Here is a 17856-nt window from a genome sequence, read left to right as displayed (position 1 = left end):
TACTGTCAGCCTTAACACAGGCACATGAAAGTTCTAAGAACCTTATTTTGTTGCTTCTAAGAAAATCAGTGAATGTAGTAACATAGGGATACATTCTAATATGAAAGTAATGTGATTAACATAATGTTGTAATTCTACGACAGTAACTACGTGGGAGGTGGGAATTTACCAGTTGTGAAGTCGTAAATACCAGTTGGATGCATTCATGTACTTTGAACTCGTTTAGAAGCTCCAATTGGCGAATGGCCATCAAGCTCTGTAACCCATCAACTAAAAGAACAGTTATCATGCTTGTAAACAATTGATAGTGTTCAAAAACGATATTAATATATTGCTTTTAATAAATAATGTGTTGCTGCATTTAGCTGCTGAAAATGCTGTTATGGAGGTCATTTCCTTAGTAGGTGACGTCAAAGATAAGTATGTGGGAGAAGTGGGAGCTCAGGATGATAGGCGAGATTCCCACTACTAATTACCAGTTGGAGGGCCTTTCAGGTGATTTTACACCTTGGTTATGAACGAAGCATAATTCCTATTGGAATTCAGCCAGAGTTAGGACAAAGAGAGAAGAGTATGATTGATAGGCAGAATGCTTCTCCAATAAAAATCTAAAGAACTCAAATCAAATGTACCCCTTTGATATTGTGTTTTTTGATGGAATTGAACACTTTTAATTGGATTTAATTTGTTTGACTGCTATGATTGTGAATAAGTCCCCTTTGCGCGTGTGAATATCTTTGCAAAGAAACACTTGAATGAACTTTAAGGCTATTTTCTGGTAATTATGTCATTACTGTGCCAAGATGATAGGACTACATACTATTGTAATTGGGCTATTTGTGGGATTTACTTATCATTTCAATAGCATTGGGTCTATGTTACTGACTGAAATCTGAGTTTCTGATTGTAATTCACCTCAACTATTGCCATGCTTTACTTAGATAGTTATAGCAGCCAGTGTTTGTTTAAGATATAAACTGAACGTTTTTGCAGCTTGCTTGGGTTCAAATTGAAAGACTCATTTCACAAGGTTGGAGTAATAACATGTTCAACTACTTAAGACATTGGCTTGAATCTAGGTTGTGCCTTTAGATTTCTAGAAGATTAACAACCAAGGAAGAATTTTTTTCTCATTGACTTCTCAAACCCAGGCCTGGTCTGCTTCGCAAGTGTTCCCGGAAGTCTTGATGTTGCGTCTCTGGGTTTAGAAACTCTGTGGTTAGGATATCCAACAGTTGACATTTTCATTCACCTGCAACCTGCATTCAGAATGACTGTAAGGGACATAAGGAGGAGACCTAAACCATTTAATCTGGAACAACCATTTCAGTAACGGGTTCAAATTAGTTTAGAAAAATGTACGTTATTCATCTCTGAGTAGCATAAGATCAACCAATCAATGCAATGCAAAAACACAGATATGAAAATAAATTACAATAAATAAACCTGCAGTAGAGCATGCTGGGACATATTATAAAAAGTATTTCTAAGAGTGTATGGTACCAATAATAATACTGTAGTGTTTTTATAGTACCAAATGCTCTTACTGTAATATGTATTACCACTGTTTTACAGTAACTAACAGGTAATTGGCTAAAAGTACATTTCAGTAATTAAAACAGTTTTAATGCCGTTACTGTAGTAAGTGGTTGGGGAGGGGAATGGGAGAGCTTTTGAATTCAGGCTAAGTGATGTATCAATTCAACTAATTTCCACAAGGGGCCTGCATTTTACATGTACACTCTAAAATAAATCATATTAGAATGTCATTGCATGCTGAGTCTTTGTATGCTGTAGTACTAAATTTCAAGAAATTTAGAACCAGGAACAGATATAGCCCTTGGTTCTCTCCAGACCTGACTGCCCTTAACCAACACAAAAACATCCTATTGCGTTCTGCATTAGCATCGGACAGCCCCCGTGATACGCAACTTTTCAGAGAAGCTAGAAACCAATATACACAGGCAGTTAGAAAAGCCAAGGCTAGCTTTTTCAAGCAGAAATTTGCTTCATGCAACAAACTCAAAAAAGTTCTGGACCACTGTAAAGTCCATGGAGAATAAGAACACCTCCTCCCAGCTGCCCACTGCACCGAGGATAGGAAACACTGTCACCACCGATAAATCCACTATAATTGAGAATTTCAATAAGCATTTTTCTACGGCCATGCTTTCCACCTGGCTACCCCTACCCCGGTCAACAGCACTGCACCCCCCACAGCAACTCGCCCAAGCCTTCCCCATTTCTCCTTCTCCCAAATCCAGTCAGCTGATGTTTTGAAAGAGCTGCAAAATCTGGAACCCTACAAATCAGCCGGGCTAGACAATCTGGACCCTTTCTTTCTAAAATTATCTTCCGAAATGGTTCTAACCCCTATTACTCGCCTGTTCAACCTCTCTTTCATGTCGTCTGAGATTCCCAAAGATTGGAAAGCAGCTGCGGTCATCCCCCTCTTCAAAGGGGGGGACACTCTTGACCCAAACTGCTACAGACCTATATCTATCCTACCCTGCCTTTCTAAGGTCTTCGAAAGCCAAGTCAACAAACAGATTACCGACCATTTTGAATCCCACCGCACCTTCTCCGCAATGCAATCTGGTTTCAGAGCTGGTCATGGGTGCACCTCAGCCACGCTCAAGGTCCTAAACGATATCTTAACCGCCATCGATAAGAAACAATACTGTGCAGCCGTATTTATTGACCTGGCCAAGGCTTTCGACTCTGCCAATCACCGCATCCTCATCGGCAGACTCGATAGCCTTGGTTTCTCAAATTATTGCCTCGCCTGGTTCACCAACTACTTCTCTGATAGAGTTAAGTGTGTCAAATCGGAGGACCTGTTGTCCGGGCCTCTGGCAGTTTCTATGGGGGTGCCACAGGGTTCAATTCTTGGACCGACTCTCTTCTCTGTATACATCAATGATGTCACTCTTGCTGCTGGTGAGTCTCTGATCCACCTCTACGCAGTTGACATCATTCTGTATACTTCTGGCCCTTCTTTGGACACTGTGTTTAAACAACCCTCCAGACAAGCTTCAATGGCATACAACTCTCCTTCCGTGGCCTCCAATTGCTCTTAAATACAAGTAAAACTAAATGCATGCTCTTCAACCGATCACTGCCTACACCTGCCCGCCCGTCCAACATCATTACTCTGGACGGTTCTGACTTAGAATATGTGGACAACTACAAATACCTAGGTGTCTGGTTAGACTGTAAACTCTCCTTCCAGACATCAAACATCTCCAATCCAAAGTTAAATCTAGAATTGGCTTCCTATTTTGCAACAAAGCATCCTTCACTCATGCTGCCAAACATACCCTTGTAAAACTGACCATCCTACCGATCCGACTTTGGCAATGTAATTTACAAAATAGCCTCCAATACCCTACTCAATAAATTGGATGCATTCTTTCCCAGTGCCATCCGTTTTGTCACCAAAACCCCATATACTACCCACCACTGCGACCTGTACGCTCTCGTTGGCTGGCCCTCGCTTCATACTTGTCGCCAAACCCACTGGCTCATCTACGAGACCCTGCTAGGTAAAGTCCCCCCTTATCTCAGCTCGCTGGTCACCATAGCAGCACTCACCTGTAGCACACGCTCCAGCATATATATCTCTCTGGTTACCCCCAAAACCAATTCATCCTTTGGCCGCCTCTCCTTCCAGTTCTCTGCTGCCAATGACTGAAACGAACTACAAAAATCTCTGAAACTGGAAACACTTATCTCCCTCACTAGCTTTAAGCACCAGCTGTCAGAGCAGCTCACAGATTACTGCACCTGTACATAGCCCATCTATAATTTAGACCAAACAACTACCTCTCCCCTACTGTATTTATTTTGTTTTGCTCCTTTGCACCCCATTATTTCTATCTCTACTTTGCACATTCTTCCACTGCAAATCTACCATTCCAGTGTTTTACTTGCTATATTGTATTTATTTGTATTGTATTTACTTCGCCACCAAATAAATAAATAAAAATTAAGATTTCCCTGAACTGGAACTAAGGGGCCTAGCCTAAGCCAACTTACTTTTAGCCAGTAGGGGCTCCTGAGCAGTGCAGCGGTCTAATGTACTGTATCTCAAGGGTCATTTTTCCTCTAAAGTAATAATGGAAATGACAATCTTTTCAAAATGATCGTTGTGTTCAGCCAAGACTTTCCTTCGAAATGGCTCTGCATGTTTTGACCTGAGACTTTTGCGTATATGTTTAGTTTCCACCAAAAGTTTGTCCATTTCATGTTACATCCAAAAATCTGCCTTTTTTGAGTATACATTCCCCCCAAGGGGTACTATAGACACACATACATCCAAAGTACAATTTATATTTTGTGTGCATTGTGCCCCCCAACCCCTCTTTTATGCTGCTGCCAATCTCTGTTTATCATATATGCATAGTCACTTTAACTATACATTCATGTACATACTACCTCAATTAGCCCGACTAACCGGTGCACATTGGCTACCCGGACTATCTGCATTGTGTCCCGCCACCCACCACTTGCCAACCCCTCTTTCACGTTACTGCTACTCTCTGTTTATCATATATGCATAGTCAATTTAACCATATCTACATGTACATACAACCTCAATTATCCTGACTAACTGGTGCCTGTATATAGCCTCGCTACTGTAATAGTCTCGCTACTGTATATAGCCTTGCTATTGTTATAGCCTCGCTACTGTATATAGCCTTGCTATTGTTATAGCCTCGCTACTGTATATAGCTTTGCTATTGTTATAGCCTTGCTACTGTATATAGCCTCGCTAATGTTATAGTCTCGCTACTGTATATAGCCTTGCTATTGTTATAGCCTCGCTACTGTTACAGTCTCGCTACTGTATATAGCCTTGCTATTGTTATTGTCAGGGTTTACCAGAATTGGACCCAGAAGCAGACCAGGACAAGGTGAGTATAAAGATGGTGAATATTTATTAATCAATGAGAACGTGGAGGTAGATAGTTCCGGGTGGAGGAGCGGGCAGCGGAGGTGGGTTGATGGGAGTGGATAGGCAGATCCAATGGATAACAACACACTGGCGACGAGCAGACAGGGATGGGGTATGGGTTCCGGGTGAATGGCTGTAGACAAAACAAACGGCGGTAAGTTAAAGGCAAGCAAGATGTACAAAACAATAAAACAAAACAAACTCTATAAACTGGAGGCTGGTTCGTGGGCACAACATACTGTTCATGGCTACGATCCGGCAGGGAATGGATGTCAGGTCAGAGCTTTTGAAGGGGAGAGGTGATGATCAGGACAGGTGTGCAGATTACTGATGGGATACAGGTGCGGGTGAACATCGATCTCCCAACAAGCTAATTCGCCCGGCAACCAGACAGGGTGCGTTCCAGGACACCGGAAACACACTCCAGGACAGAAACACAGGCAAACACAGACTCAGGAAGCTGGATTCGTGACAGTTATAGCCTCGCTACTGTATATAGCCTCGCTACTGTTATTTTTCACTGTCTTTTTACTGTTGTTTTTTATTTCTTTACTTGTCTATTGTTCACCTATTACCTATTTTTTACTTAAAAATTGAACTGTTGGCTAGGGCCTGTAAGTAAGCATTTCACTGTTGTATTCGGTGCACGTGACAAATAAACTTTAATTTGATTTGTCTTTTCTACAAGACATTAAAGTTGTGATTTTGCATTAAAATGTAATGTCCAAAACGCTGGAATCGCCCTTATTATTAAATTGATTGGACACATGCATTCAGTTAAAATATGTTTATTTCCTTAATGATTTAATTCGGTGCTGTCACATTTCATCAATTTCTTCTTTTGTCCCTCTTCTTTTGTTCCTTATTTAGCAACCCTAAAGAATATATCAGTTCCAACTCTAAGGACACAAAGAGACAAAGTAAGATTAATGATTTGTTATGAAATGCAGTGCAATTAATCATGGACAATATTAATTCATACACATTGCCTACTCAGACTAATAGGTGGGAAAATTAACTTTGTGGAATAAGCATATTATAGGAATTTCATGTCAAAAGATAAGAAATCTTCAGAAATTCGAGAAAGACATACACATGGTCAATAGATTAGACACACAAGCTAAACATCATACATTAATTGAATTCATACAGTACACCATCCTGTTATTCATTGAGGGTACTATCTCACCTTGTGGCCTCCCAGTCTTGAACGCGAGATGGCTCTGACGACCGCAGGATCCAGGTGGTTTTAATCATCTCTTGGTTATTCTCATTGAAATACTGCCCCGTGAAAGCGGAACAGGACCCTGTGAGGGGCAAAGAGAGAAAGAGGATGACAGAGAAAGAGAATCAGAATAACAGAGAAGGAATCAAAGACTGGTTGGTAAAGTAGGGGTATAGCTTTAAAACACCGAAGTGCATTATGGGTAACACAGTAAATTAACTTTTGTTTTTGATGCTATTGTTCTGTGAGCAACGCTCTATTATTTTGTCATTCAGACTACCTGACATGGTGTACAAGTTTAATAAATGTGAACTACTTCAGTGGAATTCCAGACCAGCTCGGAAGATAAGAACCCCAAATGTGGGAATTACTCTAGAGCACCGTCCCGACCACGGTCTGGAGGCGAGGAAGGAAAGATAATGACACTGTTGAAATTATTTGGCTGAGGCTGCGCGATTCAATGGCAACACCCCGTTCCATCCCCCTGGATGCCTCTTCCCCAGAGCTAAACAACCGCTCTGCACATGTTAATAATCTACTTTATGCACACTTTTTTTTACGCACCCATCACGTTTTCACTGTTAATCGTGAATGATGACTCTTCACATTCTACCAGTGAAACGTCCATGCAGTATCTGCATACTAACCATTTGATCTCAATCCGTTTCATGGGAATATAAATTGAGATCTTCTTGAATTATGTAGTGTTTTTTCGTGAGCAGATGGTGTTAACCTATACCCTACCATGTTTTGCCTAGTGTCACGCCCTGTTCAATATTGGCGGCATGAGAGAAAAATGTGACCGTTTGCACAATCATCCTAAAATGTCATGAGAAATGAGGTAGTTTTTCTTAACAGAAACATTATCTCGTGTTATTATAGTTGGTTATGTTTTATGTAGAATACTAATGAATCATTATGTGATCTAACTTTATTAAAGAGCACCCTGCAGGCTCTGACATGTCGATCAAGCAGCGGGGCGGTAAGTAAGAACGTTTTTGTGCAAAGTAGAGAATCCCGCAAAAGCGCAGAAGATTCAGTCGTTAGCTATCGGGAAGAGGCGTCCAGAGGATTCAGCCAAACAGCTACACCCATGGTTGTTATTCATTGTAGTAGTATTGGTGCTGACAGTGATATGTATAGAATAGTCTACTTCTAATTTGACTTCTGTTTTGTATCTCAAAATAAATAATTATTTTCTTAAATGGTAAAGACGTAGGCACATACCAATAATTCCCCATGAAATGCAGAAGGCGATGGTTGGCATTTGTGGTTCCTTTATGTTGTAGAAGCCCACCAATGGTTCATTGAGTTCTTTAGTGACATGCGGATGTTCTCCCACATTTGATTTGTACGTCCCACTGAGCGCCGAATTGGTTGGCTCAAACTTTAGAGTCATTATAGACCCCAGCTCATTCTCCCATTCTCCTGATAGGTGTTCAATCTTTGTAACCTACAATTATGGCAGTAAGAGCATTTATGGATGTTACAGCTGTTGAGATATAAGCAAATAGTTCCTTTCCAAAACGCTATATATCCATTTCCAGAAATGTTGGTAAATGAGCTTTTATTGTGAACTTATGAAAGAGATTGGTATTTATTTAAAAAAATCTTTTGAAATCATTTGTTTGAAATCGCTTGATGGTTTAATTTCAGAGAGACAAATAATTATGTTTTTTGATTTGCTCTAAACTTCTGCCTCACTATCAGATAAAATAAATAACTGTACAAATGATACATTTGTGACACCAATATGTATTTTTTTTAAGAAAAAAGATCAATTCAGTAGTATGAGATCTGTGTGTAAAACATTCACATTTGACATTTGAGTTATTTAACAGATGCTCTTATCTAGAGCGACTTACAGTTCATATTCAGTTCAAGGTAAAACTATACATTTAAAAAAATGTTAAGATATGTGGTTGTCTCATCAAGCTATCACAGTCAAATATACAGTATACAAACATTATATTCCAACTAAACAATGGATACATAGAGCTTTGCAAAAAAAATATCTACAATCTATGCATACAAAATCTGAGAACAGTAATATTTTACACACACACACACACACACAACGGTACCCATAAGCAATCATTTCTGGTGAAAAAACACAAATGTAATACATTTGAGCATATCGCGCTTTGAAAATACCCTTCAAATATTGAAACTATCAATTGCAGAATGGAAATCTTTTGAGCAATCCGTACAACTAACCTTATTTTATCCAGAATTATTTGTAGCAACGTTTAATCACCTCTTTCAATTTAATCAACACCTTTGCAAGATAATTGGATGGAATTTTATATTTACCTCGGCCATTGCGGAATTTTAGGAGGGAACAATGCTGAGCTAAATGGAAGAAACAAAATAACATTGTTAGGGTCACCTCAGCTACTTCTTATTTCTCACATCTTCTGGGTTAGTTTATATTGAAGGAAGAGTCAAACTTACCGTATCTGATGAGGAGTATCAGTGTAAATCACCCTAAATCTGTATCAATAAGTGCTCAATGAGCTGGCCTTTTTATTATGACTGTAGTGCCCTGAGGGTAACTGCTCTATGGCTACACTTCCCTGACACTCTTAGCTGAGGGAGGTCCTAGATAAGGAAACTGGCACTACTGAACCTTTTGAACACATTACTATGCCAACTGAAATGAACCAATAACCTGTTAGATCACATTCTTTACTGTTTTTCTCGATTGCTTCAACACTGTGAATGAAACTGTGTGTGAAGGAGAGTCTCCTTCAATATAGACATTGGACTCTTCTAAATATTTATGCAAGTATTTATTCAAGGGTGAGGTGAGTTTATTTGTTTGTGTTTCAGTCATTCACCATTGTGGCCAAAGATGGCACCTCGCTTCTAGTCCTTAGGAAACTTTGCAGTATTTTGTTTTTTTAATGTATTATTTCTTACATTGTTAGTCCGGAAATTTTTAAGTGTTATTACATACAGCTGGGAAGAACTATTGCATATCAGAGAGACGTCAACTTACCAGCACTTCGACCAGGAATACGACTTTTCTGAAGCAGATCTTATATCCGCACCACCCAGGGCATTTGAACAGATCCCAGAGGCCGACCCAAAACAACGCCGCTAGAGAAGAGGTAGGCGGAGCGGTCTTCTGGTCAGACTTCGGAGGCGTGCACACCACCCACCCCTTCCGAGTATATTACTCGCAAATGTCCAGTTCAGTTGACGAAATTAGGGCAAGGGTTGCTTTCCATGGCTCTCTCGGGATATGCTGTCGGAGTCGTTAAAGCCATCTGGATTCTCGGTGCATCTCGCTGACAGGAATAAACATCTCTCTGGGAAGAAGGAGGGCGGGGGTGTATGTTTCATGATTAATGGTGTAATTGTAACAAAATACAGGAACTCAAGTCCTTTTGTTCACCTGACCTATAATTCCTCACAATCAAATGCCGACTATCTCCCAAGAGAATTATCTTCCGTTATTGTCACAGCCGTGTATATCCCCCCTCAAGCCGATACCACAACGGCCCTCAAGGAACTTCACTAGACTTTATGCAAATTGGAAACCATATATTCTGAGGCTGCATTTATTGTAGCTGGGGACTTTAATAAAGCAAATTTGAGACCAAGGCTACCACTGTTACTCTAACTTCCACAATGCGTACTAGGCCCTCCCCCGCCCTCCTTTCGGCAAATCTGACCATGACTCCATTTGGCTCCTCCCTTCCTATAGACAGAAACTCAAACAGGAAGCACCCGTGCTAAGGACTATTCAAAACTGGCCTGACCAATCAGAATCCACGCTTCAAGATTGTTTTGATCACGTGGACTGGGATATGTTCCTGGTAGCCTCAGAGAATACTGCTGATCCGGTGAGTGAGTTTATAAGTGTATAGGAGATAAGTGTAAGTATATAGAAGATGATGTACCCACTGTGACTATTAAAACCTACCCTAACCGGAAACCGTGGATAGATGGATAGCATTCACTTCTGTCATCATGAAGTATGTTGAGACTAGTCAAGGATCATATCACCTCCACCTTACCTGTCACCAAAGACCAACTTCAATTTGCTTACCGCCCCAAAAGGTCCACAGACGATGCAATTGCCATCGCACTGCACGCTGCCCTATACCATCTGTACAAGAGGAATACCTATGTAAGAATGCTGTTCATTGACTATAGCTCAGCATTCAATACCATAGTACCCTCCAAGCTCATGATTAAGAGTGAGGCCCTGGGTCTCAACCCCACCCTGTGCAATTGAGTCCTGGACTTCCTGATGGGCCGCCCCAGGTGGAGAAGGTAGGAAACAACATCTCTACTTTGCTGATCCTCAACATTGGGGGCACCACAAGGGTGCGTGCTTAGCCCGCTCCTGTACTCCCTGTTCACCCATGACTGCGTGGCCATTCACACCTCCAACTCAGTCAAGTTTTCAGATGACAGCCTACAGGGAAGAGGTGAGGACTCTTGGAGTGTGGTGTCAGGAAAATAACCTCTCACTCAACATCAACAAAACAAAGGAGATGATCTTGGACTTCAATTGATGGGACAGCAGTAGAGAAGGTGGAATGTTTTATGTTCCTCGGCATACACATCACGGACAAACTGAAATGGTCCACCCAATCAGACAGTGTGGTGAAGAAGGCATGACAGCGCCTCTTTAACCTCAGGAGGCTAAAGAAATTTGGCTTGTCACCGAAAACTTTTACAGATGCATAAAGGAGAGCATCCTGTCGGGCTGTATCACCACCTGGTACGGCAACTGCTCTGCCCACAACCGCAGAGTGGTGCGGTCTGCACAACGTATCACCGGGGGCAAACTACCTTCCCTCCAGGACACCTAAAGCACCCGATGTCACAGGAAGGCCAAAAAGATCATCAAGGACAACAACCACCCGAGCCACTGCCTGTTCACCCCGCTATCATCCAGAAGGTGAGGTCAGTACAGGTGCATCAAAGCTGGGACCGAGAGACTGAAAAACAGCTTCTATCTCAAGGCCAACAGACTGTTAAACAGCCATCACTAGCACAGAGAGGATACTGCCTACAGACACTAGTCACTTTAATAATGTTTACATATCTTGCATTACTCTTCCCATATGTATATACTGTATTGCATATACAATATAGTATATATTGCATATACAATACAGTATCCGTGCCGCTCTGTCATTGCTCATCCACATATTTATATATTCCTTTACTTAGATGTGTATGTATTAGGTATCTGTTGTGGAATTGTTAGATATTACTTGTTAGATATTGCTACACTGTCTGACCTGGAAGCATAAGCATTTCACTACACTCAGAATAACATCTAATAACCATGTGTATGTGACCAATAAAATTTGATTTGATATTAACTTCGATATAATGGGATCATTTGTCACGAAAAGATGCTCGACTATGCATATAATTGACAGCTATGGAAAGAAAACAGTCTGACGTTTCCAAAACTGCAAAGATATTGTCTGTGAGTGCCACAGAACTGATGTTACAGAAAAAAACAGATAAAAATACAATCAGGAAGTGCCGCATTTTATGAAACCGCCTCATGGCAATGACTCCTTATATGGCTGTGGAGGAGCTAGGAGTCAGCTTACCTTTTCCACGTTTTCCCCAAGGTGTCTGCAGCATTGTGACGTATTTGTAGGCATATCATTGGAAGATTGACCATAAGAGACTACATTTACCAGCTGGTCGCTTGGTGTCCTCCGTCGCAATTATTGCATATTCTCCAGCTGCAGTACTTTTCCGTTTTCTACTGAGGAGAAACCAAACTGCCACGAATGATTTATCATTGAATATATATGTGAAAAACACCTTGAGGATTGATTCTAAACAACGTTTGCCATGTTTCTGTCGATATTATGGAGTTCATTTGGAAAAAAGTTTGGCGTTGTAGTGACTGAATTTTCGTTTTTTTTCTCTTATCCAAACGTGATGAACAAAACGGAGCGATTTCTCCTACACAAATAATATTTTTGGAAAAAATGAACATTTGCTATCTAACTGAGAGTCTCCTCATTGAAAACATCCGAAGTTCTTCAAAGGTAAAATATTTTATTTGAAGGCTTTTCTTGTTTTTGTGAAAATGTTGCCTGCTGAATGCTAGGCTTAATGCTATGCTAGGCTATCAATACTCTTACACAAATGCTTGTGTAGCTATGGTTGAAAAGCATATTTTGAAAATCTGAGATGACAGTGTTGTTAACAAAAGGCTAATCTTGTGAGTGAATATATTTCTTTCATTTAATTTGTGATTTTCATGAATAGTTAACGTTGCGTTATGGTAATGAACTTGAGGCTATGATTACGCTCCCGGATATGGGATTGCTCGACGCTAGAGGTTAAAGCGCTTTCAATCAGTATCGCCTCATGCATTATGATTCCAAGATGGCATAGCAGTTCAGACGTCTTTTGTCCTCGTCTTGGCCCGTGTATATATACATATATAACTTTTTTCACAAAGCTTTTTATATATATATTTTTAAATTTTCCATAAACTCATCTTCAAAACACTTTCCTGTAACCCGCCTCACCAATTTATATTTATAAAAAAAGTATTATTTACCTCAAATCTGTAATCCTCCAAGAAGCTAGCCAGAAGCTAGCCATGAGCTAGCCAGAAGCTAATCCAGAAGCTAATCAGCTTCTTTACTGGCTAATCGTTAGTATTCAGCTAACCACGGTTTGTGGTCATCAGCTATCCTTTAGCTCGAAAATCTATCGCCAGTTTTGTACGGCGCAGCGCGGCTCGGAACGGAACATACCGGACCAATTTTTCTCTCCATGTCCCTGGATTTCAACCGCTAACTCTGGACATTTATATCTGGATCTCACAGCTAGCTAGCTGCTATCCGTGTGAATATCGGCTTTCGTCGATTCCGGAGCAAACTTCAATTATTCCGGAGCTAGCCAGCTGAAGAGTTCCATCAATCACTCCTGGGCTACAATCACCTATCCGGACCCGTTTTACTGCCTACCCGGAGCCCCACCGGGCCTTCACAACTGGACTGCCGACGTTATCTACCCGAAGGAGTTATCCGGCTGGCTCCTCCATCGCGACGTTACCTGAACGCCCGTCTGCGGCCCGCTAACCGTTAGCTGTCTTATCGGCTGCTATCTGAATAGACAATCGGACAATTTATTTATTTATTTTTATTATTATTATGATTATTTTTCTTCTTGGGCCTCTATAACTATATATAGTTTTTTTTGTTGTTGTGTGATTTGGATTAATCCCCTCTACCACACGGAACCCCACTAATCTACTGACGCAAGAGGTGGCTAATAACAGACCTCCATCCTATGCTAGCTTGCTACCGATGTCCTAGCTAGCTGTCTAAATCGCCGTGACCCCCAACCAACCTCTCTACTCACTGGACCCTTTTGATCACTCGACTAAGCATGCCTCTCCTTAATGTCAATATGCCTTTTTCATTGCTGTTCTGGTTAGTGTTTATTGGCTTATTTCACTGTAGAGCCTCTAGTCCTGCTCACTATACCTTATCCAACCTATTAGTTCCACCACCCACACATGCAATGACATCTCCTGGTTTCAATGATGTTTCTATAGACAATATCTCTTCATCACTTAATACCTAGGTTTACCTCCACTGTATTCACATCCTACCATACCTTTGTCTGTACATTATACCTTGATGCTATTTTATTGCCCCCAGAAACCTCCTTTTACTCTCTGTTCCAGACGTTCTAGACGACCAATTCTTATTGCTTTTAGCCGTACCCTTATACTACTCCTCCTCTGTTCCTCTGGCGATGTAGAGGTGAATCCAGGCCCTGCAATGCCTAGCTCCACTCCTATTCCCCAGGCGCTCTCTTTTGACGACTTCTGTAACCGTAATAGCCTTGGTTTCATGCATGTTAACATTAGAAGCCTCCTCCCTAAGTTTGTTCTATTCACTGCTTTAGCACACTCTGCCAACCCGGATGTTCTAGCTGTGTCTGAATCCGGCCTCAGGAAGACTACCAAAAATTCTGAAATTTTAATCCCAAACTACAACATTTTCAGACAAGATAGAATTGCCAAAGTGGGCGGTGTTGCAATCTACTGCAAAGATAGCTTGCAGACTTCTGTCCTACTATCCAGGTCTGTACACAAACAATTTGAACTTCTACTTTTAAAAATCCACCTCTCTAAAAACAAGTCTCTCACCGTTGCCGCCTGCTATAGACCACCCTCTGCCCCCAGCTGTGCTCTGGACACCATATGTGAACTGATTGCCCCCCATCTATCTTCAGAGCTCGTGCTGCTAGGCGACCTAAACTGGAACATGCTTAACACCCCAGCCATCCTACATGATACTTGATGCCCTCAATCTCACACAAATGATCAATGAACCTACCAGGTACCTCCCCAAAGCCTTAAACACGGGCACCCTCATAGATATCATCCTAACCAACTTCCCCTCTAAATACACCTCTGCTGTCTTCAACCAAGATCTCAGCAATCACTGCCTCATTGCCTGCATCCGTAATGGGTCAGCGGTCAAACAACCTCCACTCATCACTGTCAAACGCTCCCTGAAACACTTCAGCGAGCAGGCTTTTCTAATCGACCTGGCCAGGGTATCCTGGAAGGATATAGAACTCATCCCGTCAGTAGAGGATGCCCGGATATTTTTTTAAATGCCTTCCTAACCATCTTAAATAAACATGCCCCATTCAAGAAATTTATAACCAGGAACAGATATAGCCCTTGGTTCTCCCCAGACCTGACTGCCCTTAACCAACACAAACATCCTATGGCGTTCTGCATTAGCATCAAACAGCCCCCGTGATATGCAGCTGTTCAGGGAAGCTAGAATCCATTATACACAGGCAGTTAGAAAAGCCAAGGCTAGCTTTTTCAAGCTAAAATTTGCTTCCTGCAACACTAACTCAAAAAAGTTCTGGGACACTGTAAAGTCCATGGAGAATAAGAACACCTGCCCACTGCACTGAAGATAGGAAACACTGTCACCACTGATAAATCCACCATAATTGAGAATTTCAATAAGCATTTTATACGGCTGGCCATGCTTTCCACCTGGCTACTCCTACCCCGGTCAACAGCACTGCACCCCCCACAGCAACTCGCCCAAGCCTTCCCCATTTCTCCATCTCCCAAATCTGTTCAGCTGATGTTCTGAAAGAGCCTGCAAAATCGGGACCCCTACAAATCAGCCGGGCTAGACAATCTGGACCCTTTCTTTCTAAAAAATATCTGCCGAAATTGTTGCCACCCCTATTACTAGCCTGTTCAACCTCTCTTTCGTATCGTCTGAGATTCCCAAAGATTGGAAAGCAGCTGTGGTCATCCCCCCTCTTCAAAGGGGGGGGGACACTCTTGACCCAAACTGCTACAGACCTATATCTATCCTACCATGCCTTTCTAAGGTCTTCGAAAGCCAAGACAACAAACAGATTACCGACCATTTCGAATCTCACCAATACCTTCTCTGCTATGCAATCTGGTTTCAGAGCTGGTCATGGGTGCACCTCAGCCACGCTCAAGGTCCTAAACGATATCTTAACCGCCATCGATAAGAAACATTACTGTGCAGCCGTATTCATTGATCTGGCCAAGGCTTTCGACTCTGTCAATCACCACATCCTCATCGGCAGACTCGACAGCCTTGGTTTCTCAAATGATTGCCTCGCCTGGTTCACCAACTACTTCTCTGATAGAGTTCAGTGTGTCAAATCGGAGGGTCTGCTGTCCGGACCTCTGGCAGTCTATGGGGGTGCCACAGGGTTCAATTCTTGGACCGACTCTCTTCTCTGTATACATCAATGATGTCGCTCTTGCTGCTGGTGAGTCTCTGATCCACCTCTACGCAGATGACACCATTCTGTATACTTCTGGCCCTTCTTTGGACACTGTGATAACAACCCTCCAGGCAAGCTTCAATGCCATACAACTCTCCTTCCGTGGCCTCCAATTGCTCTTAAATACAAGTAAAACTAAATGCATGCTCTTCAACCGATCGCTGCCTGCACCTGCCGAGCCTGTCCAACATCACTACTCTGGACGGCTCTGACTTAGAATACGTGGACAACTACAAATACCTAGGTGTCTGGTTAGACTGTAAACTCTCCTTCCAGACCCACATCAAACATCTCCAATCCAAAGTTAAATCTAGAATTGGCTTCCTATTTCGCAACAAAGCATCCTTCACTCATGCTGACAAACATACCCTTGTAAAACTGACCATCCTACCAATCATCGACTTCGGCGATGTCATTTACAAAATAGCCTCCAATACCCTACTCAACAAATTGGATGCAGTCTATCACAGTGCAATCCGTTTTGTCACCAAAGCCCCATATACTACCCACCATTGCGACCTGTACGCTCTCATTGGCTGGCCCTCGCTTCATACTCGTCGCCAAACCCACTGGCTCCATGTCATCTACAAGACCCTGCTAGGTAAAGTCCCCCCTTATCTCAGCTCGCTGGTCACCATAGCATCACCCACCTGTAGCACGAGCTCCAGCAGGTATATCTCTCTGGTCACCCCCAAAACCAATTCTTTCTTTGGCCGCCTCTCCTTCCAGTTCTCTGCTGCCAATGACTGGAACGAACTACAAAAATCTCTGAAACTGGAAACACTTATCTCCCTCACTAGCTTTAAGCACCAACTGTCAGAGCAGCTCACAGATGACTGCACCTGTACATAACCCACCTATAATTTAGCCCAAACAACTACCTCTTTCCCTACTGTATTTATTTATTTTGCTCCTTTGCACCCCATTATTTTTATTTCTACTTTGCACATTCTTCCACTGCAAATCTACCATTCCAGTGTTTTATTTGCTATATTGTATTTACTTTGCCACCATGGCCTTTTTTTTGCCTTTACCTCACCTCATTTGCTCACATTGTAAATAGACTTGTTTCTACTGTATTATTGACTGTATTTGTTTTACTCCATGTGTAACTCTGTCGTTGTGTGTCGAACTGCTTTGCTTTATCTTGGCCAGGTCGCAATTGTAAATGAGAACTTGTTCTCAACTTGCCTACCTGGTTAAATAAAGGTGAAATAAAAAAACAAAAAAAATACACACACACACTTGAAGTCGGAAGACTGCATACATTTAGGTTGGAGTCATTAAAATTAATTTATCCAACCACTAACAAACAATATTTTTGGCAAGTTGGTTATGGCATCTACTTTGTGCATGACAAGAGTAATTTTTCCAACAATTGTGTGCATGACAAGAGTAATTTTTTAAATTGTTTACAGACAGATTATTTCACAGTATCACAATTCCAGTGGGTCAGAGGTTTACATACACTAAGTTGACTGTGTATTTACTTCGCCACCATGGCCTTTTTTGCCTTTACCTCCCTTATCTCATCTCATTTGCTCACATTGTATATATACTTGTTTTTCTACTGTATTACTGACTGTATGTTTGTTTTACTCCATGTGTAACTCTGTGTTGTTGGACCTGTCGAACTGCTTTGCTTTATCTTGGCCAGGCCGCAATTGTAGATGAGAACTTGTTCTAAACCTGCCTACCTGGTTAAATAAAGGTGAAATAAAATAAATAAAAATAAAATAGTGACAAACTGTAGCAAGTTTTGATCCTGTATTTTAAGCCTTATCCAGAAATATTGAATTACACTAAAAATGAAAGAAATCACCTGAGGATGGTGGTGGACCATCTGACAGAAAAA

General features: G+C 41.6%; 1 protein-coding gene across 2 annotated transcripts; it reads right to left on the bottom strand.

Moving 5' to 3' along the window:
• Positions 1 to 4921: 4921 nt before the first annotated feature.
• On the bottom strand, positions 4922 to 8778 carry LOC115106247 (avidin-related protein 4/5-like). 2 transcript variants are annotated; one of them, XM_029628810.2, is made up of 5 exons: positions 8637 to 8778; positions 8496 to 8534; positions 7410 to 7635; positions 6147 to 6264; positions 4922 to 5090 (listed from the first exon to the last, which is right to left on the bottom strand). In XM_029628810.2, exons 2-5 carry the CDS (start codon positions 8502 to 8504, stop codon positions 4943 to 4945), a joined length of 501 nt encoding a protein of 166 aa, XP_029484670.1. In that variant the 5' UTR covers positions 8505 to 8534; positions 8637 to 8778; the 3' UTR covers positions 4922 to 4942. The 2 variants fall into 2 exon arrangements, with proteins under 2 accessions (XP_029484670.1, XP_029484672.1); XM_029628812.2 differs by having other exon boundaries at positions 4922 to 5856; positions 8637 to 8775.
• Between the last annotated feature and the right edge of the window lie 9078 nt (positions 8779 to 17856).

This window comes from Oncorhynchus nerka, linkage group LG23 (assembly GCF_034236695.1).
Source record: "Oncorhynchus nerka isolate Pitt River linkage group LG23, Oner_Uvic_2.0, whole genome shotgun sequence".
Classification (NCBI taxonomy): Eukaryota; Metazoa; Chordata; class Actinopteri; order Salmoniformes; family Salmonidae; genus Oncorhynchus; species Oncorhynchus nerka.
Note: the sequence above shows the minus strand (reverse complement) of the source record. Positions and strands in the feature narration are given on the sequence as shown.

Excerpts from the sequence above, each read along its gene's own strand:
- LOC115106247 (XM_029628810.2), bottom strand. Across the intron at positions 6,265-7,409 it reads CATTTCATGGGGAATTATTG|GGTCCTGTTCCGCTTTCACG; the intron begins GTATGTGCCTAC and ends TGCCCCTCACAG. Across the intron at positions 5,091-6,146 it reads CAAGACTGGGAGGCCACAAG|CCATTCACCCGGAACCCATA; the intron begins GTGAGATAGTAC and ends TTTTGTCTACAG.